The 23,753-nt window shown below is 44.3% G+C and overlaps 1 protein-coding gene across 8 annotated transcripts in view; it reads left to right on the top strand.

Annotated features, from left to right (window-relative positions):
* LOC144597435 (E3 ubiquitin-protein ligase MARCHF1-like) overlaps positions 1-23,753 on the top strand; it is a 393,741-nt gene that overhangs the window by 273,004 nt on the left and 96,984 nt on the right. Inside the window, exons 1-2 of one of the 8 annotated variants that reach the window (XM_078406812.1) lie at positions 1,417-1,541; positions 12,800-12,900. The exons of 5 other annotated variants lie outside the window; for them this stretch is intronic. In XM_078406812.1, the coding sequence (XP_078262938.1) occupies positions 1,487-1,541; positions 12,800-12,900 (156 nt within the window). In that variant the 5' untranslated portion in view covers positions 1,417-1,486. Of the gene's footprint in view, positions 1-1,398; positions 1,542-12,799; positions 12,901-23,753 lie in introns of those variants that run through there. 2 more of the 8 variants (XM_078406822.1, XM_078406870.1) reach the window with 2 other exon arrangements.

The following is a 23,753-nucleotide window of genomic DNA, read 5'->3' as shown; positions in this document are numbered from 1 at the left end:
GACTCTCTTCATGCGTGATCTTATTTAAGGTGTAATTTAAACATGGACCAGTCTTAAGATGTTGATTAATTACTACTCTTCCCATTTACGTACAGCACTACTCATCTCCAGTCCAAGCAGAGTGAAATAGGATATTTTAAATACTGACCTGATCTGTTCTAAATGAGAGAGAGAGAGGTTAGTAAAAAGTGGCACAAATTATACCATGGGAGCTGCCTATGTAGTCAAAGCAACTCGTACCAAAAGGTGTGTTCAATCCGGGTGGCAGGTCATGGCAGAGCATTGAAAGTCTGATCTTTATTTGCGGACCCTAGAAGAGAATATATCATACACACACACACACCGCACGCACGCACGCACACACGCACACACACACACACACACACACACACACACACGCACGCACGCACGCACACACACATACACACACACACATACACACACAGACACTCAGACACTCACACACACACACCGCACGCACGCACGCACACACGCACACACACACACACACACACACACACAGACACTCACACACACACACACACACACACACACATACACACACACATATATATGACTTGTACATAAATGTAGATAGGTTAGTTAGTAAGTTAGTAGATGACACCAAGATTGCAGAGTGTGAGAAGGTATACAGCTATAAGTATACAGCGAATATAGGTCTGTTGCAGAAATGGGCAGCGAAACAGCAGATGTAGTTTAATTCAAGCAAGTTTGAGGAGTTGCAATTATGTGCTTCCTATGCCCATAATCTTCTTCCCTGCTGGGTCATCTTTCCAGAAAGATGTAAACTGATGGTTGGGTTAAAATGGCAGCTGGGCTCTATTGACCAGGATGTAACATGTAACATCAAGGAGGACTCTGACTGTGACCAGCATACTTCTCGTCTGCTCAGTTAGAGTCATACAGCATGGAAACAGGCCCTTCGGCCCAACTTGCCCATGCCAACCAAAATACTTCATCTCCACTTGTCCCACCTGCCTGCGTTTGACCCATATCCCTCTAAACCTTCCCCATGCATGTACTGTCCAAATGTTTTTTATATGTTGTTATAGTACTTGCCCCAACTACCTCCCATGGCAACTCATTCCATATACCCACTGCCCTCTGTGTGAAAAGCCACCTCTCAGGTTTCAATTAAGTCTTTCCCCTATCACCTTAAAGTGGTACAACTTTAAGTTGAAAAAGTAAATACCCAATTGAATAGATATTCATCCAATGTGGCAGGTGACAATTTTGTAGCATGTTTGTTGTGTTCATTAACAATTGCAGGCAGGCACCACTGCCAAGTGAAGCATCTTTTGTTCCTCCTTAATGCACTTGAAGAGATAGTGGTGAGTCTTCTGGGTGAAACATCCACTACTGTGTTGTTGGATTTAGGCCTCGGACAATGATGAGATTACAGCGATATATTTCCAAGGCAGAGGAGATATGACTTGAACTGGAGCCTGCAGATGGTGATGTCCCTATGCACTTGCTGTCTTTGTCCTTGATGGTAGATGGCACACTCCAACGACGTACAGGTGCGTAAGTTAATTGGCTTCGTAAATGTAAAAAATGTCCCTAGTGGGTATAGGATAGTGTTAATGTGCGGGGATCGCTGGTCGGCGCGGCCCCGGTGGGCCGAAAGGGCCTGTTTCGACGCCATATCTCTAAACTAAATTAGATGTCAGGGGTTTGGTATGTGTTGGCGGGAACTGCAGATGCTGGTTTAAACTGGAGATAGACACAAAATGCTGGATTAACTCAGCGGGACAGGCAGCATCTCTGAATAGAAGGACTTAGACAGTCTGAAGAAGGGTCTCGACCCGAAACATCACCCATTCCTTCTCTCCAGAGATGCTGCCTGTCCTGCTGAGTTACTCCAGCATTTTGTGTCTCTCAGGGGTTGGGAGATGCTTAAAGAATTATCCATACGAATAACTACAGTGCCCTCCATAATGTTTGGGACAAAGACTCATTATTTATTTATTTGCTTCTGTACTCCACAATTTGAGATTTGTAACAGAAAAAATCACATGTGGTTAAAGTGCACATTGTCAGATTTTATTAAAGGCCATTTTTATACATTTTGGTTTCACCATGTAGAAATTATAACTGTGTTTATACATAGTTCCCCCATTTCAGGGCACCATAATGTTTGGGACACATGGCTTCACAGATGTTTGTAATTGCTCAGGTGTGTTTAATTGCCTCCTTAATGCGAGTATAAGAGAGCTCTCAGCACCTAATCTTTCCTCCAGTCTTTCCATCACCTTTGGAAACTTTTATTGCTGTTTATCAACATGAGGTCCAAAGTTGTGCCAATGAAAGTCAAAGAAGCCATTATGAGACTGAGAAACTAGAATAAAACTGTTAGAGGAATCAGCCAAACCTTAGGCTTACCAAAATCAACTGTTTAGAACATCAGAAGAAAGAGAGCACTGGTGAGCTTACTAATCGCAAAGGGACTAGCAGGCCAAGGAAGACCTCCACAGCTGATGACAGAAGAATTCTCTCTATAATAAAGAAAAATACCCAAACACCTGTCCGACAGATCAGAAACACTCTTCAGGTGTGGATTTGTCGATGACCACTGTCTGCAGAAGACTTCATGAACAGAAATACAGAGGCTACACTGCAAGATGGAAACCACTAGTTAACCACAAAAATAGGATGGTCATGTTACTGTTTGCCAAGAAATACTTAAAAGAGCAACCACAGTTCTGGGAAAAAGGTCTTGTGGACAGATGAGATGAAGATTAACTAATATTAGAGTGATGGCAAGAGCAAAGTATGGAGGAGAGAAGGAACTGCTCAAGATCCAAAGCATACCACTTCATCTGTGAAACACGGTGGTGGGGGTGATATGGCCTGGGCATGTATGGCTGCTGAAGGTACTGGCTCACTTATCTTCATTGATGATACAACTGCTGATGGTAGATTTAGATTAATTTTTTAGATTTAGAGATACAGCGCGGAAACAGGCCCTTCGGCCCACCGGGTCCGCGCTGCCCAGCGATCCCCACACATTATCACTATCCTACACACTCTAGGGACATTTTTTATTTATTTTAATTTTTTTAACATTTGCCCAGCCAATTAACCTGTACGTCTTTGGAGTGTGAGAGGAAACCAAAGATCTCGGAGAAAACCCACGCAGGTCACGGGGAGAACGTACAAACTCCATACAGACGGCGCCCGTAGTCAGGATCGAACCTGAGTCTCCGGTGCTGCATTCGCTGTGAGGCAGCAACTCTACCGCTGCGCCACCGTGGTAGTAACATAATGAATTCTGAAGTGTATAGACACCTCCCACCTGCTCAAGTTCAAACAAATGCCTCAAAACTCATTGGCCGACAGTTCATTCTACAGCAAGAGAATGATCCCAAACATACTGCTAAAGCAACAAAGGAGTTTTTCAAAGCCAAAAAAATGGTCAATTCTTGAGCGGCCAAATCAATCGCCTAATCTGAACCCAATTGAGCTGAAGAGAAAACTGAAGGGGACTAGCCCCCAAAACAAGCATAAGCTAAAGATGGCTGCAATACAGTCCTGGCAGAGAATCACCCAGAGAAGACACCCAGCAACTGGTGATATCCATGAATCGCAGACTTCAAGCAATCATCGCATGCAAAGGATATGCAACAAAATACTAAACATGACTACTTTCATTTACATGACATTGCTGTGTCGCAAACATTACGGTGCCCTGAAATGGGGGGACTGTGTATAAACACTGCTGTAATTTCTACATGGTGAAACCAAAATGTATAAAAATGGCCTTTATTAAAATCTGACAATGTGCACTTTAACCGCATGTGATTTTTTTTCTATTACAAATCTCAAATTGTGGAGTACAGAGGCAAATAAATAAATGATGGGTGTTTGTCCCAATCATTATGGAGAGCACTGTACTCTGGGTAGATAAGTAGCACGCATTGCAGACATGGTGCATCAATCATGCACCCAGCTTTAAACGTGTGCTGACAACACTTTAGCTCGTCACTGGTCAACATCAAAGCCAGCTGATCCTGTGTCTAGCTCTCCTTTCACTACATAGTGGATATTACAACCAACTTTAATTATATGCAGGGAGAATAGGCCAAATATGCCACCAGGACATCAAGACCTGAAAATTAACCTCCTCTGTGCCCAATAGACAAGTACTCTTGTGCTCAATATAACAACAGGCAGAGTACACACACACACATCATAGCTACTGAACTGATTGGGCAAAGCTGTAGTTTAGGTGTCCAGCACTGGATCTGAAACATGCATTAAGCCTTTTGCATTTGGATTAGGGGAGGATTTGCACCAGTTTTAAAGCTGTTCCATAATTAAGTTGCAACGTTTATAGCCAGTCCCTGTGTCAGTCAGCGTTGCGTCTTACGAACATTGTTGGCAGCATTGATGATTGTTTCCATTTCTTAATGATTAATTTTAACTGGATTTTCACTGGAACAGTCTGAAGAAGGGTCTCGACCCGAAACGTCACCCATTCCTTCTCTCCCGAGATGCTGCCTGACCTGCTGAGTTACTCCAGCATTTTGTGAATAAATCGATTTGTACCAGCATCTGCAGTTATTTTCTTATACAATGAAACTCTTTGTTTTACATACAATCCAATAAAATCATACTTTCCATAAACACAACCAACAAGCCAAGTCAATGGATATTTTGAAGGCTGAGATAGGTAGATTCTTGTTTAGTAAGGGTGTCAGGCGTAATGGAGAGAAGGCAAGAGAATGGGGTTAGGAGGTCGATCAGCCACGATTGATTGGTGGAGTGGACTTGATGGGCCTGTCACTTATGACCTTATGACCTCATAACCATACATGAGTATAAGAATGCATCAATTGCAGAGTACTAATAGCAGATTTCTTCCGAGTCAGTACACAAAGCAGTGGAACTGCATCTGCTACCTCGCAGTGCCAGAGTCACTGATTCGATCCTGACTACTGGCGCTGTCTGTACAGAGTTTGTACGTTCTCCCTGTGACCGCGCGGGTTTTCTCCGGGTGCTCCGGTTTCCTCCCACACTCCAAAGACGTACAGGTTAGTAGGTTAATTGGCTTCTGTAAATTGTCCTGAGACGTGTAGGGTAAAAAATAGCAGACGAGGTGATCGCCGGCCGGTCAGTGTGGACTGGGTGAGCCGAAAGGCCCGTTTCCATGCGTTAACTCTAAACTAAACTAAACCCACTAATAAAAGTAAATATAAATTTTGCTTTCCTTGTAAAATGAGCTATGAAAGAGCAGTACAAGTAAAATTTTGTTTAATTGTCTGATCAATAATTTTAGATGGCCTGGAGTAGGAAGTGAAAAAATAAAGGGTTTTCCTACCTGGCGAAGGCAGTATTTATGGCCTAACCCCACATAGACGCAACTAAACAGTTAAATACAAGTGAGTCATATGTTCTTTGATATTAGACAATAGACAATAGCTGCAGGAGGAGGCCATTCGGCCCTTCGAGCCAGCACCGCCATTCAATGTGATCATGGCTGATCATTCTCAATCAGTACCCCGTTCCAGCCTTCTCCCCATACCCCCTGACTCCGCTATCCTTAAGAGCTCTATCCAGCTCTCTCTTGAATGCATTCAGAGAATTGGCCTCCACTGCCTTCTGAGGCAGAGAATTCCACAGATTCACAACTCTCTGACTGAAAAAGTCATATTAATCCCATGAGAGCTGAGCTACATTCTCTCTAACAGGGTGCCAGTCAGCCATGCGCCAGCTATTGTGATGAGAGTTGCCAGGACAACATATTAAATTCTCCAGGAGCCCTGAAACATCACTGCGACACTACGTTGAGTAACAGTGGGATCCGTTTGAATGATTTCAGATTGCCTATCAAATGGCTATGACAATCAGAAGCACAAATGCATGGTTGCAGAAGGTGTAGCTGGGTTTTTTTTTTAGATTTTTAGATTTAGAGATACAGCGCGGAAACAGGCCCTTCGGCCCACCGAGTCCGCGCCGCCCAGCGATCCCCCCACATTAACACTATCCTCCACACACTAGGGACAATTTTTACATATTACCCAGTCAATTAACCTACGTACCTGTATGTCTTTGGAGTGTGGGATGAAACCGAAGATCTCGGAGAAAACCCACGCAGGTCACGGGGAGAACGTACAAACTCCGTACAGACGGCGCCCGTAGTCAGGATCGAACCTGAGTCTCCGGCGCTGCATTCGCTGTAAGGCAGCAACTCTACCGCTGCGCCACCGTGCCGCCCCTAGTTCAAAATATAGACAACACAGAATAAAAGCATTTCAGTGCCTGGCAGGAATCTGATCAGTATGCACCTGCATCTATTATAGCCACAGACAGGGGGTGCATCATATAGGGAGTGTAATTTGAAGTTATTATAATTGTGTGCACACGGATGTAATGTGGCTGAGCTCCCTTCAATTCGGATCATACCATATGTAAATTTAAACATCTACCATGATGGAAATGTAAGTGGTCCAGCAGGTAAAGCTGCTGCTTCACAATGCCAGACACCAGGGTTCAATCCTCACCTTGGATGCTGTCCGTGTGGAGTTTTAAAAGGCCTTAGAAACCAGAGCACCCGGAGGAAACACATGACCTTGTGTGTTTCCTCCGGGTGCTCCGGTTTCCTCCCTCATCCCAAAGATAGGCGGGCTTGTAGATTAATTGGCCGCTGTAAATTGCCCCGAATGTGCAAGAAATGGACGCGAAAGTGGGATAACATGGGACTAGTGTGAACAGGTGTTCAATGGTCAGCGTGGACTAGGTGGGCTGGAGGGCCCATTTCCATGCTGTATCAACAAAGTAAATCAAACTAAACCAAACCACACCAAGCTAAAACTAAGAACATGGTATGTTTTCAGACTAAAGCCTGCTCTGGCATTTAATAAAACAATGACTTGAATGGATATCCGCTCCATCCACCTGCCCTAGCTCAATTTCTCTTCAAACCTTGTCTCGTGAAAATCTATCAAGTCAAGTCAAATTTATTTATAAAAGCACATTTAAAAACAACCCATGTTGACCAAAGTGCTGTACATCAGAACAGGTACTAAAAACACAATAAGAAACAGACTTCACTGCACACAGGCACACAAAAAAACTATTTAAAGGGAGCAGCACAAAGCAAAAAAACAAAAAAACAGAAGGCTTCAAAACTCTAAAGAATAGAAGTATGTTTTCAGCATGGACTGAAAAGAGCCGATAGAGGGGGCAGATCTGATAGGGAGAGGGATGCTGTTCCACAGTCTAGGAGCTGCAACCGCAAAAGCGCAGTCACCCCTGAGCTTAAGCCTGGACCGCGAGACAGCCAGTAGCCCCAAGTCGGCCGACCTGAGGGACCTGGAGGTACAGTAAGGGGTTAGAAGGTTTTTGATATGGGGGGGCAAGCCCGTTTAGGGCTTTATAGACAAACAAGAGAATCTTGAAATCGATTCTGAACCGTATTGACAGCCATTGGAGAGAGGCCAGAATAGGGGTAATATGGTCCCTCTTTCAGGTACCTGTAAGGAGCCTTATGGCGACGTTCTGGGCCAATTGCAGGCGGGACAGGGATGACTGACTGATCCCCGTATACAGGGAGTTGCAGTAGTCCAAGCAAGAGGATATAAAGGCATGGATGACTTTCTCCAGACCGTTGAATGAGAGGAACGGCTTGATTCTAGATATGGTGTGAAGCTGGAAGAAACTGGCTTTTACCACTGAATTTACTTGCTTGCCAAACTTAAAGGCGGAATCAAATATCACACCAAGGTTTTTGACATGAGGTTTAACGAAGGTTTATTGAAACTTGTATCGACCTCTGATTTAAATTATTTATTGAGCCTGCACCTATTGCTTCTCTTGGAGAGTGCTCAACACTTCTCCATGAAGAGGTCTATCCTATCTTCTCTCCTGAATGGCTTAGCTTTGGTTTCGTTGCTTCCTAGACCACCACTCCCACCAGTAGTCGGCAGTTATTTTGCTCTCTCTCATCAATTCCTTTCAAAATCGTAAGAGCATTTTTCAAAGCACCCTCTATATTCCTGGAAATACATGACTAGAATCATTGAATCATTGCAACGCAGAAGGGGCTCATGCGGGCTTTTTGGAATAACAAACCAGTCGCCCTCATTCATCAACTCTTTCCCCTTAGATCTGCAATATATTTGTTGCCAGTGCTTTCCTAATTCCTTTTTGAAAGCTATGATTGAACCAACAACCATTTGTTGTAATATATAAGACAAGGGGGATGTTGTGATATTGCTGGGACTACTTTGTGTATCCAAGAACTACTTTGTATGGCTGTGTATATGTGATGGGTGTGATTAGGCGGTCACTCTGGATGCAGGTGGCCACGGAATAAACAGCCTGGAGTTGAGCTCCAGCAATGTAACCTTTTTAAAAAATAAAAAAAATTACGCACTTGTTAACTTTTTTTCTTGGGGTTTTTGTTGTTTTCCTTTTCTGGGCTAAACACCCAAACCGCTGCCACCATGTTGTTCTTCGTGATCCAGTACCTGTTGTACCTTTGTTGTGACTCTGGACGGACCACGAGCACACATGTTTAAGATGTTATCATGGTGCAGCTTGTACTCCAGGCTGTTTGTTCCAAGGCCGCCTGGATCCAGAGTGACCGCCTAATCACACCCATCACTTATATACACAGGCATACAAAGTAGTTCTTGGATACACAAAGTAGTCCCAGCAATATCACAACACCATTTCCCTTTTAGGCAGTGATTTTCAGATCATAAATACAGTGTCCTCCATAATGTTTGAGATAAAGTCCCATCATTTATTTATTTTCCTCTGTACTCCACAATTTGAGATTTGTAATAGAAAAAATCACATACAATACAATACAATTCAATACAATACAATACAATATATCTTTATTGTCATTGTACAGGGGTACAACGAGATTGGGAATGCGCCTCCCATACGATGCAATGAATTAATTAGCTAGTCAGTATTAATTTAAACAACCCAATGAAACAAATTAGAACAGTTTTAAAACAGAATATAGTGCAAGTAGATCACTGTGCGATGTGACCATCCGGCTCAGCAGGACCGGTTCATAGCAGCTATGGCCCTGGGGATGAAGCTGTTCCTGAGTCTGGAGGTGCGGGCGTAGAAGGCCTTGTATCGTCTGCCCGATGGTAGAAGTTCGAACAGACTGTTGCAGGGGTGTGAAGAGTCTTTGTGGATGCTGGTGGCTTTTCTGAGGCATCGTGTGTCGTAGATGCCCTCTAAGACAGGTAGCTGTCTTCCGATGGTCCTCTGAGCTCTATGGACTACCCGCTGAAGAGCTTTCCTCTCTGCCTCCGTGCAGATGAGATACCACACAGGGATGCCATGTGTTAGGATGTTCTCTATGATGCAGCGGTAGAAGGTCGTCAGCAGCTGTTGGGGTAGACCAGACTTTTTCAGTGTTCTTAGGTAGAACAGTCTTTGCTGTGCCTTCTTCACCAGCGCAGCAGTGTTATTGGACCATGGACCTTCAGCTCCTCTGAAATGTGAGTGCCCAGAAACTTGAAGCTGGACACTCTTTCCACACTGTCCCCGTTGATAAAGATCGGGGCGTATTCCCCGTTGTGTGACCTACGGAAGTTGATGATCAGCTCCTTGGTCTTGGTGGTATTTAGGGACAGGTTGTTATCAGAGCACCAGTCCGCCATGTGGTTAAAGTGCACATTGTTAGATTTTATTAAAGTATATTTTTCTACATTTTGGTTTCACCATGTAGAAATTACAGCAGTGTTTATACATAGTCCCCCAATTTCAGTGCACCATAATGTTTGGGACACATGGCTTCACGGGTGTTTGTAGTTGCTCAGGTAAATACTTCCTTAATGCAGATATAAGAGAGCTCTCAGCACCTAGTCTTTCCTCCAGTCTTTCCATCACCTTTGGAAACTTGTATTGCTGTTTATCAACATGAGGACCAAAGTTGTGCAAAAGAAAGTCAAAGAAGCCATTATGAGTCTGAGAAACAAGAATAAAACTGTTGGAGATATCAGCCAAACCATAGCCTTACCAAAATCAACTGTTTGGAACATCATTGAGAAGAAAGAGAGCACTGGTGAGCTTACTTATCGCAAAGGGACTAGCAGGCCAAGGAACACCTTCACAGCTGATGACAGAAGAATTCTCTATAATAAAGAAAACCCCCCAAACACCTGTCCGACAGACCAGAAACACTCTTCAGGAGTGGATTTGTCATTGACCACTGTCCGCAGAAGACTTCTTGAACAGAAATACAGAGGCTACACTGCAGGATGCAAACCGCTGGTTAGTTGCAAAAATAGGATGGACAGGTTACTGTTTGCCAAGAGGTACTTAAAAGAGCAACCACAGTTCTGGAAAAAAGGTCTTGTGGACAGATGAGATGAAGATTAACTTCTATCAGAGTGATGGCAAGAGCGAAGTATGGAGGAGAGAAGGAACTGCTCAAGATCCAAAGCATACCACCTCATCTGTGAAACACGGTGGTGGGGGTGTTATGGCCTGGGCATGTACGGTTGCTGAAGGTACTGGCTCACCTATCTTCATTGATGATACAACTGCTGATGGTAGTAGCATAATGAATTCTGAAGTGTATAGACACATTCTATCTGCTCAAGTTCAAACAAATACCTTAAAACTCATTGGCCGGCGGTTCATTCTACAGCAAGACAATGATCCCAAACATACTGCTAAAGCAACAAAGGAGTTTTTCAAAGCTAAAAAATGGTCATTTCTTGAGTGCTCAAGTCAATCACCCGATCTGAACCCAATTGAGCATATCATTTATATGCTGAAGAGAAAAATGAAGGGGACTAGCCCCCAAAACAAGCATAAGCTAAAGATGGCTGTAATACGGGCCTGGCAGAGCATCACTGGAGAAGACACCCAGCAACTGGTGATGTCCATGAATCGCAGACTTCAAGCAAAGGATATGCAACAAAATAATAAACATGGCTACTTTCATTGCTGTGTCTCAAATATTATGGTGCCCTGAAGAGGGGGTACTATGTATAAACACTGCTGTAATTTCTACATGGTGAAACCAAAATGTATAAAAATGGCCTTTATTAAAATCTGACAATGTGCACTTTAACCACATGTGATTTGTTCTATTACAAATGTCAAATTGTGGAGTACAGAGGCAAATAAATAAACGATGGGTCTTTGTCCCAAGCATAATGGAGGGCATTGTACATGCTGTGCAGAAGAGCTTACTTCTCAAGTTGCCTTTTGTTTATTTTGTAATTTGTGTCCTTTCTCCTCATAGATTAGCACTTAGATAACTGGTGTTGCTCCTGTAAAATTCTGTAACATAGTATTACCACATCCTTTATATGGTGCAGTGTCTAGATCTGTATGCGGAGATCCACAGGTTGGCTAACCAGGGATTGTAGTTGAGTGGAGATTTGCAGCAGGGAAACAGACCCTTCGGCCTACTGAGTCCATGCCGACCAGCGATCACCTGAGCCCCATCCTACACACTAGTAACAATTGACAATTTTACCAAAGCTAATTAACTTACAAACTTGCATGTCTTTGGAGCATGGGAGGAAACTGGAGCACCTGGGGAAAACCCATGTGGTCATGGGAAGAACATGCTAACTCTGTACAGACAGCACCCATTGTCAGGATTGAACCCGAATCTCTGGCGCTGTATGGCAGCAACTCTGCCACTGTGCCACCCGAGTGTTGTGTGCATTTTTTCCCACATTCTTCACCTCTAAATCCTGTCTGCTGTGCAACGTTAAGCAGGATGTAGTGCGCAGCCACGATTCAGGATATCCTCACTGGACCTGTGTTTAATTACTCATCTGTAGCACCTCTTGCCAAGTTCATGAGAAGTATTTCTTGATTCCAATAAACCAGGCCTTAAGGCTGATTCTGGGAACATAAAGGTCCAGAATATTTTATTATTGCAGCTTGAGTACATAATGACAGCTCCCCGAGAACATGGTACATAATTCTCGTGATTGACAGTGATGAAATTAAATCTTTTGTAGTTGAGAGTGGTTTCTGTCGTATACGGCAGTCCTCAGATTTTTACATATGTGCATTTGACGACACTGTTCCTGTGAACTGAGCTGGAACTTAAGCAAGAGTTTGGAAGCATCGACAGCAGTTCAAGCAGAGTATTTATGAGGTGGCACAGCGAGTAGTCCCCCCCACACAGTACCAGAGGCAAGGGTTCGATTCTGACCTTGGGCCTACTTAGTAGGGAGTTTATTGTCACACTAGACCAAGTGGACCCGTTGGGCCCAAACCTCTGCTGCATTGGTGCAGCACCCTCTCCTCCCCCTCTCCTCTCCCCCCCCTCTCCTCTCCCCCCCCTTCCCCCCTCCCCTCCCTCCCTCCCCCTCCCCCTCCCCCCCACTCCATCCCCCTCAAACCCCCTAAAATTGTCTCGCTATCGAGAACCGCTTTGTCTGTAGTTCAGGAACAAACAAACAAACAAACAAACGAGAGTTTTAGTATATAGATACACTAGGGTACAATGAAAGTCCTTGTTCACATGAAGCTCACAGAGTAGACAATTTACAGATAGGTATGATAAATACATCAGTGCAAAACAGCAGGATGGTGCAAGATGGTAAGGCAAAATTTGAGTACTGTAGTGCAAAAATAAAAACAAAGTATAATAACAGAATAACTGAATGGGGATTTCCATCTGGGCTGGCCACTCGCCAAGAATTTACTATTTTAAAAGTGGATCTGACTTCTGCGATCGAGATTTATGGGATGGAGCTTCCAGAAAACGGTGGGTTGGGTGGGAATTCTAATCAGTCCATTTGATAAATCTAAAAACACTCATGTTGTACAGCAGGGTCAGGCAAAGATACTAGAGGAACAAGATGGACTACTCCGTTGAAATCGCCTATACTAAAGTGTAGCACGCAAAGGAGCGTAATGTCCGCCATTTTGGTAAGCAAAACCCGCCATTTGCTATGCCTCTCGCAGTGTAATCAGTGTTTTGGGAGAACAGTATGTGTGACGTTACCATTAAAATGCAGAATATATTTCATCTATCAATTCACAGATTTTCGTTATTTTTCTTTTAAAATGTTTCTGCAAGTTTCTGCTTACTAAAATGGCGCCGTGACATAGTACGTTTTTTCAGGTTGAGTGGTCTATCTTGTTCCTCTAGTATCTTTGGGGTCAGGTGAGTCAGGGGTAAGCCAGCCATCCCTCATCTCCCATTGAAACAATAGCCATGCCTTAAGCTTTCTAAGCTTGTTTGCAAGTGACTGAACGTTAGCCAGAAATATGCTGGAGGGTGGAGACGGGGGGAGGGGGAGTGGGGAGGGGGGGGGGGTGGTGGGAACAGGGTGAGGGGGGTGGCAAAATGTTCATCATTTCAGCTGGGCCTGAAACCCAAACCCGCACCCCGCTCACCAAATCCCAGACTACCAAGCTTACTTGTTCAGTTGGTATACGCAGCTGTACCGGTAGCAGTGGGTTCTAATAAACGTTGGTGTAGTTTACATATCTTCCCCGTGACCGTGAGGATATTCTCCGAGTGCAGTTTCCTCCCTCATCCCAAAGATGTTTGAATCAGTGGGTTATTTTGTCACTGTAGGTTGGCCTTTGCATGCAGGGAAGTGGCAGAATTTGGAAGGAATAGAAGCGAATGTGGAGGATAGAAAAACAAAAATGAGATTCATGTAGGGTTAATGGCTTGTTGACGGTTATTATGGACTCAGGCCACAGGGCCTCTCTCTATTGAGTATCTCTTTGTAATTCTACTAGACTAAATGGACCCGTTGGGCACCAACCTCTCCTGCGGAACCCTCTCCCCCCCCCCTCCCCCTCCCCTCCCCCTCCCCTCCCCTCCCCTCCACTCCCCCTCCCCTCCCCCTCCCCCCCAACTCCATCCCCCTCAAACCCCCTTATCCTCTCCCCCTCCCTCCCTCCCCCCCTCTCTCCTCCCCTCTCCCTCCCTCCCTCCCTAGGAGATAGATTTAAACTTTAAAATGTGAATAACTTTAAAAATATAACACCGATTTCAATGAAACTTCTTCCATTACCACCAAAGGGACGACGGTGAGTAAGGTGGGCCTAAAATTGTCGTGCTATCATGTACCGTTTTGGCTGGAGTTCAGGAACAAACAAACCAACAAACAAGAATTTTAGTATATAGATGAAACGGGAAATAAACCTCCAGAATTTGGGTATTCTTGGAATTTGATGCACAGGCAGGGAAGTTCCACTCTCTAAACTAAACCTTTGTTTAACCTGGGGAAAGTCCCTATCGCAGGCATAGCACAGTAAAATGTTTAAGCATCATCCTTTTGTCACCTCCAATGACAATCTCAATCTGCCATTTTCATGTCTTCAAAGTTTGAAACTGAACTCATCTTTATATTTCCGATGGTGGACACAAAATGCTGGAGTAACTCAGCGGCTCAAGCAGCATTCAGATCCTTTCTCAACTCCTCGTAGCTGCTCTCCACTTTGAGACTTATTAAACAAAAGAAGTTCAGTCTGAAGAAGGGTCGCAACCCCAAACATCACCCATTCCTTCTCTCCATAGATGCTTTCTGTCCCGCTGAGTTACTGCAGATTTTTTTTGTGTGGCTATCTTCGGTTTAAACCAGCATCTGCAGTTCCTTCCTACAAAATAAGTTCAGTCTTGCTTCAAGCATGTCCCATAATCTAGTCACTGATTGTACTCAGGAGCAGTTATTTCCTTGATTGTTTTCTTGATTATCTGTGGTATCTTTACCACAAACTCTGCTAAAACTGAGGTGAAAACAAATTACAGAGGTGATCAAGTGAACATCTCAAAGTACTTTAAAATACGAGCTCCTGCTTCAACAGTATATTGTCCTTCTTTAACTCAAGGCAACGTTGCAAGTGTTGGTGGTTGCTGAAAACTTCAAGGAACAAATAAGCTATTTTAAAGCAAAGACAGATGGTGTAATTTGCACAGCTATTAGTATGACAGTTATTTTTGGCGATGACAGTTCTTCAAATTCCAGAGGGATCAGTAACTATTTTGGACCCTCTGGCAATTTTTCACCTTCAGTCAGCCTGATGTCCTGGATGTCACAGGAAGTTGATTAGGATCTGGATACTTCAGTTCCTCAGGTCATCCACTGGCATTATGTAGACATGGAGATAGTCATAGATCTATGCAGAATGGAAACAGGCCCTTTAGCCCGACATCCGACTACATTTTATCTCTGTACCGCCTACTTCCCTGACAACAGTCTGAAGAAGGGTCCCGACCGAAGACGTCACCCATTCCTTCTCTCCAGAGATGCTGCCTGTCCCGCTGAGTTACTACAACATCAGATGCTGCCTGTCCCTTTCCTAAATGACTATCATTATTTTGTGGTGTCAAGAACAAAGTTCACTCCAATACATGGGAGAGAAGGAATGGCTGACGTTTCGGGTCGAGACCCTTCTTCAGACCGGTCTCGACCCAAAACATCACCCATGCCTTCTCTCCCGAGATGCTGCCTGACCTGCTGAGTTACTCCAGCATTTTGTGAATAAATCGATTTGTACCAGCATCTGCAGTTATTTTCTTATACCAATACATGAGATATTGACTCCCCATATTCAAATTGTCATTATTAGTGTTACAAGAAAGGCTGTATATTTTAAATACTTTATTAAAAATGTAAACAAATTGTTTCGATCATAACGTTTTATTTTCCCTTTTAAGGACTTAAATAAAATTCCCACTTAAAGAGGATTTATCTCAAACATTAGGGGTCCTAGAGAAATATAAATACCATTGTTGATAATTTACCTATTCAACTTTTTAAGTTAACTCTTAAAAAAAAAATCAGACCACATCTGAAATCTGATAGGCAACTAAAATATCAAGTGGAAAGAGATGGTGTAGGGACTGAAGGTCCAAGACAGAGTCTTGGATATGACCAGAAGTTAATTGGGGAAAGAGATGAGTCAGAAAGAGCTGGCTCAGATGAGTCAGAGTCGATACGATACAATTTTATATATCCCAGGAAAATTGATCTGCCACTGTCATAAAAACACAAAAACACAAAATACATGAAACATGAAATTAAAGTGACGTGTGGAAAGGATTTGGGATGTGCAAAGATTGAGAGAGGGGGGTGGGGGGAGTCAGTTTCAGTCTCAGTCTACCCCACAACAGAAGGGGGAGGAGTTGTACAGTTTGATGGCCACAGAGAAGAAGGATCTCCTGTGGCGTTCTGTGCTGTATCTTGGTGGAACCAGTCTGTTGCTGAAGGTGCTCCTCAGGTTGACCAGTGTGTCATGGAGAGGGTGAGCTGTATTGTCCAGGATGCTCCGCAGTTTGAGGAGCATCCTCCCCTCCAAGACCACCTCCCATGAATCCAACTCCACCCCCAGGACAAAACCTCCTGATGAGTTTGTTAATCCTGTTGGCGTCTGCGGCCTTCGCCCTGCTGCCCCAGCATTTGGCAGCACAGAAACTGGCACTAGAACATCTTGCCTTGGTCTTTGGTCTTGGCCTTTATTGTCTTTTTGTCCACTCTGCCACCTCTAAGATTACACGAGCAATTGACCTCTATTCTCAACGCAAAGACACGCTGGTAGGTTAATTGGCAATTATGAATTGTCCCTTAATAAAAAATAATGAAGGGATGAGTGAGAATAAGTTGTGGGAGTACAGTGAAATAAGGAGAGGGCAATTGGATGAATGGGGTTTACTGCTTTGAGAGCTAGTATGGACCAGCTGAGATGAATGGCCTCGGTGCACTCTTGTGCTCTAGCCCTGATTAATGATGAGCATCATTATGTCAGTGTTCCGTCAGGAATATTTACAATAGAAAACCTTTAGTAGCAGTCTATGGTAGCGGTGGAACTTGCCTAGAATGAAAAACAATGGTTCAATGGTTCTTTACTTCTTGCTTTCTTTCGTATCTCAACTGCAACAATCAAAAGTGGCAATTGGTGCGTCAGAGTACCGTCGTTGACGCTTTGCTGCAACTTTTGCCACTTCCGTAGAACTACCCAGGGTGGACGACGAAGATATAAAGCAGCTCCCACCCCAGTTCTTTACTGTCACGTATGCACTGCACAGTGATTTCTTTTTTGCATAGCTCATACATGCAAGAGTCGTCTGTGTGAGGAGCCATCGTGCCGGCTAAAATGATAAGGAAACGTAACTCTGAAAGGAAAATATTAATTTTTCAGCCCTGTTGGCGTGCAGGTACAGCAGGCAGTGAAGAAAGCTAATGGCATGTTGGCCATAACGAGAGGATTTCAGTATAGAAGTAACGAGGTTCTTCTGCAGTTGTATAGGGCCCTGGTAAGACCACATCTGGAGTATTGTGTACAGTTTTGGTCTCCTAATTTGAGGAAGGACATCTTTGTAATTGAGGCAGTGCAGCGTAGGTTCACGAGGTTAATCCCTGGGATGGCGGGACTGTCATATGAGGAAAGATTGAAAAGACTAGGCTTGTATTCACTGGAGTTTAGAAGGATGAGAGGGGATCTTATAGAGACATATAAAATTATAAAAGGACTGGACACGCTAGATGCAGGAAAAATGTTCCCAATGTTGGGGGAGTCCAGAACCAGGGGCCACAGTCTTAGAATAAAGGGGAGGCCATTTACAACTGAGGTGAGAGGGAACTTTTTCACCCAGAGAGTTGCGAATTTGTGGAATTCTCTGCCACAGAGGGCTGTGGAGGCCAAATCACTGGATGGATTTAGGAGAGAGTTAGATAGAGCTCTATGGGGCTAGCGGTATCAAGGGATATGGGGAGAAGTTAGGCACAGGTTACTGATTGTGGATGATCAGCCATGATCACAATGAATGGCGGTGCTGGCTCGAAGGGCCGAATGGCCTCTTCCTGCACCTATTTCCTATGTTTCTATGTTTACAATTGATCCTAGTCCTATTTAGTGCTGGCCATTCACTTTGTTGGCTCTCGGCTGAGGCGATAAGCTACTGATGAGCATGATTAGCCGTGACGGCACCCTCACTCACATAATTGAACAAAGAACACAGAATTTGTGTGTTGCTAACCATCAGATGCAAAAGGTGTTAGATAATCATGAGCTTCATGGCAATATCCAACTACGCCCCCAAAGGTTTGCTCAATGCCTCTCTATGACGTGAGTTTCATTTATACGGCATTGTCTATCTCTCAGTGAAAGCGGCCTATGATTTCTCAGTTATGACTACACTGATTTCTCTCCAACCGTTCTTTTAAAAGTGAGAGGCCACAAGCATCTTTTTTTAGATTTAGATTTTTTTAGATTTAGAGATACAGCGCAGAAACAGGCCCTTCGGCCCACCGGGTCCGCGCCGCCCAGCGATCCCCGCACACTAACACTGTCCTACACCCACTAGGGACAATTTTTTTACATTTGCCCAGCCAATTAACCGACAAGCCTGCACGTCTTTGGAGTGTGGGAGGAAACCGAAGATCTCGGAGAAAACCCACGCAGGTCACGGGGAGAACGTACAAACTCCGTACAGACAGTACCCGTAGTCAGGATTGAACCTGAGTCTACGGCGCTGCATTTGCTGTAAGGCAGCAACTCTACCGCTGCGCCACCGTGCCGGTTATCTTGTGGTAATTGGACCACTCCGTTATCTTGTGATAATTGGACCACTCTCTGATGCACTCGGTCTTTAGACTTTAGAGATACAATGCAGAAACAGCCCCTTTGACCCACCGAGTCCACGCCGACCAGAAATAACCCCAGATACCCGCACTATCCTACACACTAGGGACAATTTACAAGTTTACTGAAGTCAATTGACCGACAAACCTGCATGTCGTTGGAGTGTGGGAGTAAACCGGAGCAGCCGGAGAAAACCCACGCAGTCACAGAGAAAACATGCAAACTTCGTACAGACAGCACCCGTAGTCAGAGGCAATCCAGGCAGCGGGTAGTCGATGGCCTCACAGAGGTCGGCTGCCTACCCCTGTTCCGGGCTTACGGCCGTGCCCGCGTGTCCCTGGAGAGGGATCACGTACATGCGGTGTCCACGGGGACTCTGGAGGCCTTCCGTGAACGCTGGTCACCGCGGGGCGTCGAATGTATTGTTGACAGAGATGGCGGGATTTTAATGTGATAATTGTTTATTTTGTAAACTGCCGATACAGGCGGCTTTTGTTTGATCACATTTTGCTTAGTATGTTTGTATGTTTTTCTTTGGAATAAAACTTTTATATTAAAAAATAAATAAATAAATAAATAAATAAATATAGATTAAAAAAAGTAGTCAGGGTCAAACCTGGGACTCTGGCGCTGTAAGGCTGCAATTGCACCTCTGTGCGCGATGCCTCCCTGTCAAAAGCAGCGAATGGTGATGGGTGGTAGCGGGGAGGCGGAAGGGTGATAGTTGGAGCCTTGGCTATTTGTCAATCATCGTGCAAAGCAGGAGGCAGTTCAAATTTAGCACACTCCCTTGCAGTCAACAGAATGGTGCCTGTTAATTATCTGTCATCATACTATTCCCCATTATAATCAAACTCCCAATATCTCAGTACCTTAGTACCTGTCCGCATAATTGAACTCCAGGTAGCTTCAACTAATTTCTCGTAATGTGAAAAATAATTAATAAATGACATGCCTCTGGAGAAAGAATGTTTTGTAAAATAATATCATTAAATATGAAAGGATAATGGCTTGTCATGTAGATTTATGTTCAGTGTATGCAAGTGAATGAAAGAGCATCAATCAGCATATAGAATATTAGGTTGATAATGCCATTCATATAATTTGAGGGATAAACAACGTCGATGAATTATAAACATATTTCTGCATCAGCACAGATTCAATCTCAAATTATGATTGTTCGGTGTTGTTTATGAAGTGATGCTGACGGTGGTTATTAAAGTCCTTGCTTGCTAATGTAAAAATATTTCAACTTTAGTATATTGTATATGGGACTGTTATTCTTTGCTGTCAAAGCACCCTGTCCCAATCTACGCCATAGCATCTATTTTGCATTCAGGTCCATTAAAGTTCCTTGATGATAATAACAATGGCCCTGGTTGTGGAAATTAGATTTGGAGAGTGGCTATCGTTAAGAAGGATTGGTGAGGCCGGTGATCAGAGGAACTAAGCTGGGAAAGATTAGGAACAGTATTCCGTTTGATTGCAACAACTAGGGGATTTGCATCAAAGACAGTTTGCACGAAACATAATCCCCGCTTCGCTTTGTCGACTTCCAAGAGGCAGGCATTCACAATAGAAGGCAGAAGACGCCAGGCATTTCTGCATGGGCACATTGCTGCAGGAAAGTAAACGTTGAACAGAGGTTTCTCATGGGTGGCAGAGTGGCAACTCGGAAGAGCTGCTGCCTCATAGCTCCTATAAGATCATGTGGTAGCAGCAGAATTGGGCCATTCGGCCCATCAAGTCTACTCTGTCATTCAATCATGGCCGATCTATCTCTCCCTCCTAACATCATTCTCCTGCCTTCTCCCCCTAACCTCTGACACACGTACAAATCAAGGATCTATCTACCTCCGCCTTATATATATCCACTGAAAGGTAGACACAAACTAAGGGCGGCACGGTGGCGCAGCGGTAGAGTTGCTGCCTTACAGCGAATGCAGCGCCGGAGACTCAGGTTCGATCCTGACTACGGGTGCCGTCTGTATGGAGTTTGTACGTTCTCCCCGTGACCTGCATGGGTTTTCTCCGAGATTTTCGGTTTCCTCCCACACTCCAAAGACGTACAGGTATGTAGGTTAATTGACTGGGTAAATGTAAAAAATTGTCCCTAGTGTGTGTAGGATAGTGTTAATGTGCGGGGATCGCTGGGCGGCACGGACTCGGTGGGCCGAAGGGCCTGTTTCCGCGCTGTATCTCTAAAAATCTTTTTTTAAAAATAAAAACTGCTCTGGAGAGAAGGAAATGGGTGATGCTTTGGGTCAAGACCCATCTTCAGACTGATGTCAAGGAAGAGGGAGATACATAGATAAGGAAGTGTAAGGTGTCAGATACATAGATAAAGAAGGATAAGGAGAATAGGACAAAGGGAATGGAGATCCCGCACATGACAATAAACAAAACTGCATGACAAAGTTGAGGGTGGGGCGGGGGTGCTTTACCTGGAGGCATCTTCGAAGAGCCCGTCCACATGAGCCCGTCCACCTCGGCCTCCTTCTTCTCCACCCAGCTCTATGAGCCGTTGAATCCCAACCAATGGTGCACCTTCTCCCTGTGAACACAAGGATTTTCCCAGGTGCTCATGTTCCCCCCCCCCCCCCCCCCCCATGTCCTAACAATGAGCGGGCTGGTAGGCTGTAAAAATGCCTCTAATGTACAGGCGAATGACAAATACTGGAGGGAGTTGATGGGAATGTGGGGAGAATAGACTACAGGGAAAATCAGCAGAGAAAGTGGATTGCTATGTGTGCTGGCGTGGACGTTATGGGTAGACGTGGCCTCCTTCTAGATCATTGAGGGAATCATAGAAAGTTCATTGAGGGAATGACAGCAAGGGTGACCAACATGTAGCCTCGTCAGTGCACAGACTAGGAACCGGATCCTGTTTTTTGCCAAACATTCTAATGCCACCTTACCACAGATGGTTGTACCACCTTAAGCACATAATGCAAGGCAACACTTAAACACGGATGGACTATTACACTATTATCAATGCTGTATTTGGGATGAACCGTTAAACTGGTATGTTTTGCTTAATTTGACTGGAAAAATTGAGTGGAAAGCTATTCCTCTCTCCTGATCAGCATTCCCATGTCAGCCAATAATGCTACATGGGTTTTTTTACGAGTCGTCTTGTGATAGAAGTAAATTCAATAGTAATTTTCAAAAAAAGAATAGGATAATTACTCGAAGAGGAAAATATTTGCAAACTCAACCAAAGAGACTTGATGACCCAAATAGTCATAAGGTCATAAGTGACAGGAGCAGAATTAGGCCATTCGGCCCATCGTCTACTCCGCCATTCAATCATGGCTGATCTATTTCTCCCTCCTGACCCCATTTTCCTGCCTTCTCCCCACAACCGCCTGTCACCTGTACTAATCAAGACTGCTAGTTATTTACAAGATAGATCAGCCTGAAGAAGAGTCTCGACCCGAAACATCATGCATTCCTTCTCTCCAGAGATGCTGCCTGTCCCTCTGAGTTACTCCAGCATGTTGTGTCCGTCTTCGAATTAAACCAGCATCTGCAGTTCCTTCCTACATTACTAGTTATTTCCAGTTGATACATAATGCAACATTATAATCCTCTGAACATAGAGACACGCTCAATTACACATTGTTAGTGCTCTCTTAAAACGGTTGTATGCTGTTGAATGATGTGAACACCTGAAAGAGAACTGTGTTGGAAAATCTATTTAAATTAGCTTTTCATACTGATTGCTATCATGAAAATCGTGGGTTCATTTTGCAGCTACTGTTCTATTGTGAGGAGCGCTTCCGAAAGACAGCCCTCAAAATGAGTTAAACCAACTTCACTGAGGTGATTGATAGCCTCCCAACTTTATTTTGACCTGTTGCTTCAGTATGCCTCTTAGCTGGCAGTGGTCTTACACCTGGGCTATCCTCACATAGACTGCGGGATTTTCAGGAGGGTGCTCAAAGACAGCCAAAGCAGGAACGGTAGAAGAACTCCGCATCTCTCCCAACCAATGTGAGGTTATCCACTTTGGTGGCAAAAATAAGGAGGCAGATTATTATCTCAATGGTGTCAGGTTAGGTAAAGGGGAAGTGCAACGAGACCTGCGTGTCCTTGTACACCCAGTCACTGAAAGTAAGTGTGCAGGTACAGCAGGAAGTGAAGAAAGCTAATGGCATGTTGGCCTTCATAACGAGAGGATTTGAGTACAGGAGCAAAGAAGTCCTTCTGCAGTTGTATAGGTCCCTGGCGAGACCACATCTGGAGTATTGGGTGCAGTTTTGGTCTCCTAATTTGAGGAAGGATGTCCTTGCTATTGAGGCAGTGCAACGTAGGTTCACGAGGTTAATGGACGGACTGTCATATGAGGAAAGATTTAAAAGACTGGGCTTGTATTCACTGGAGTTTAGAAGGATGAAAGGGGATCTTATAGAGACCTACAAAATCATAAAAGGTCTGGACAAGCTAGATGCAAGAAAAATGTTCCCAATGTTGGGGGAGTCCAGAACCAGGGGCCACAGTCTAAGAATAAAGTGGGAGGCCATTTAAAACTGAGGTGAGAAGAAACCTTTTCACCCAGAGAGTTGTGAATTTGTGGAATCCTCTGCCACAGAGGGCAGTGGAGGCCAATTCACTGGATGAATTTAAAAGAGAGTTAGATACAGCTCCAGGGGCTAGCGGAATCAAGGGATATGGGGAGAAGGCAGGCACGGGTCACTGATTATGGATGATCAGCCATGATCACAATGAATGGCGGTGCTGGCTCGAAGGGCCAAATGGCCTCCTCCTACATCTATTTTCTATGTTACGAAATCATCATCCATTACATGTGATGGCCAGAAACCATTGGCTTGATCAGCTGCTGGCGAGTCGTTCAACCTGAAGCTCATCTTTATTCCCCACTGATGTTTTCAAACGATATGCTATCTTTTGGTGCTTGCGGACTTTGAGACCAACAAGAAACAAACTTTAAATAAAGGATTTTTTTTCTCTATTAGTCACAGGTTAGTACATTTGTTTTGTACAGATAGCCAAGTAGTTGTTTCATTTAGAGCTGTTGGCTGGTGAGCGTTAATAAATACTAGACCAAGTGGGCCCAAACCTCTCCTGCATTGGTGCAGCACCCTCTCCTCCCCCACTCTCCTCTCCCCCTCCCTCCCCTTCACCCCCCTTCACCCCCCTTCGCCCCTCCCCTCCCC

This window comes from Rhinoraja longicauda, chromosome 1 (genome assembly GCF_053455715.1).
Source record: "Rhinoraja longicauda isolate Sanriku21f chromosome 1, sRhiLon1.1, whole genome shotgun sequence".
Taxonomy (NCBI): Eukaryota; Metazoa; Chordata; class Chondrichthyes; order Rajiformes; family Arhynchobatidae; genus Rhinoraja; species Rhinoraja longicauda.
This window is presented reverse-complemented; position numbering and strand designations above follow the sequence as displayed.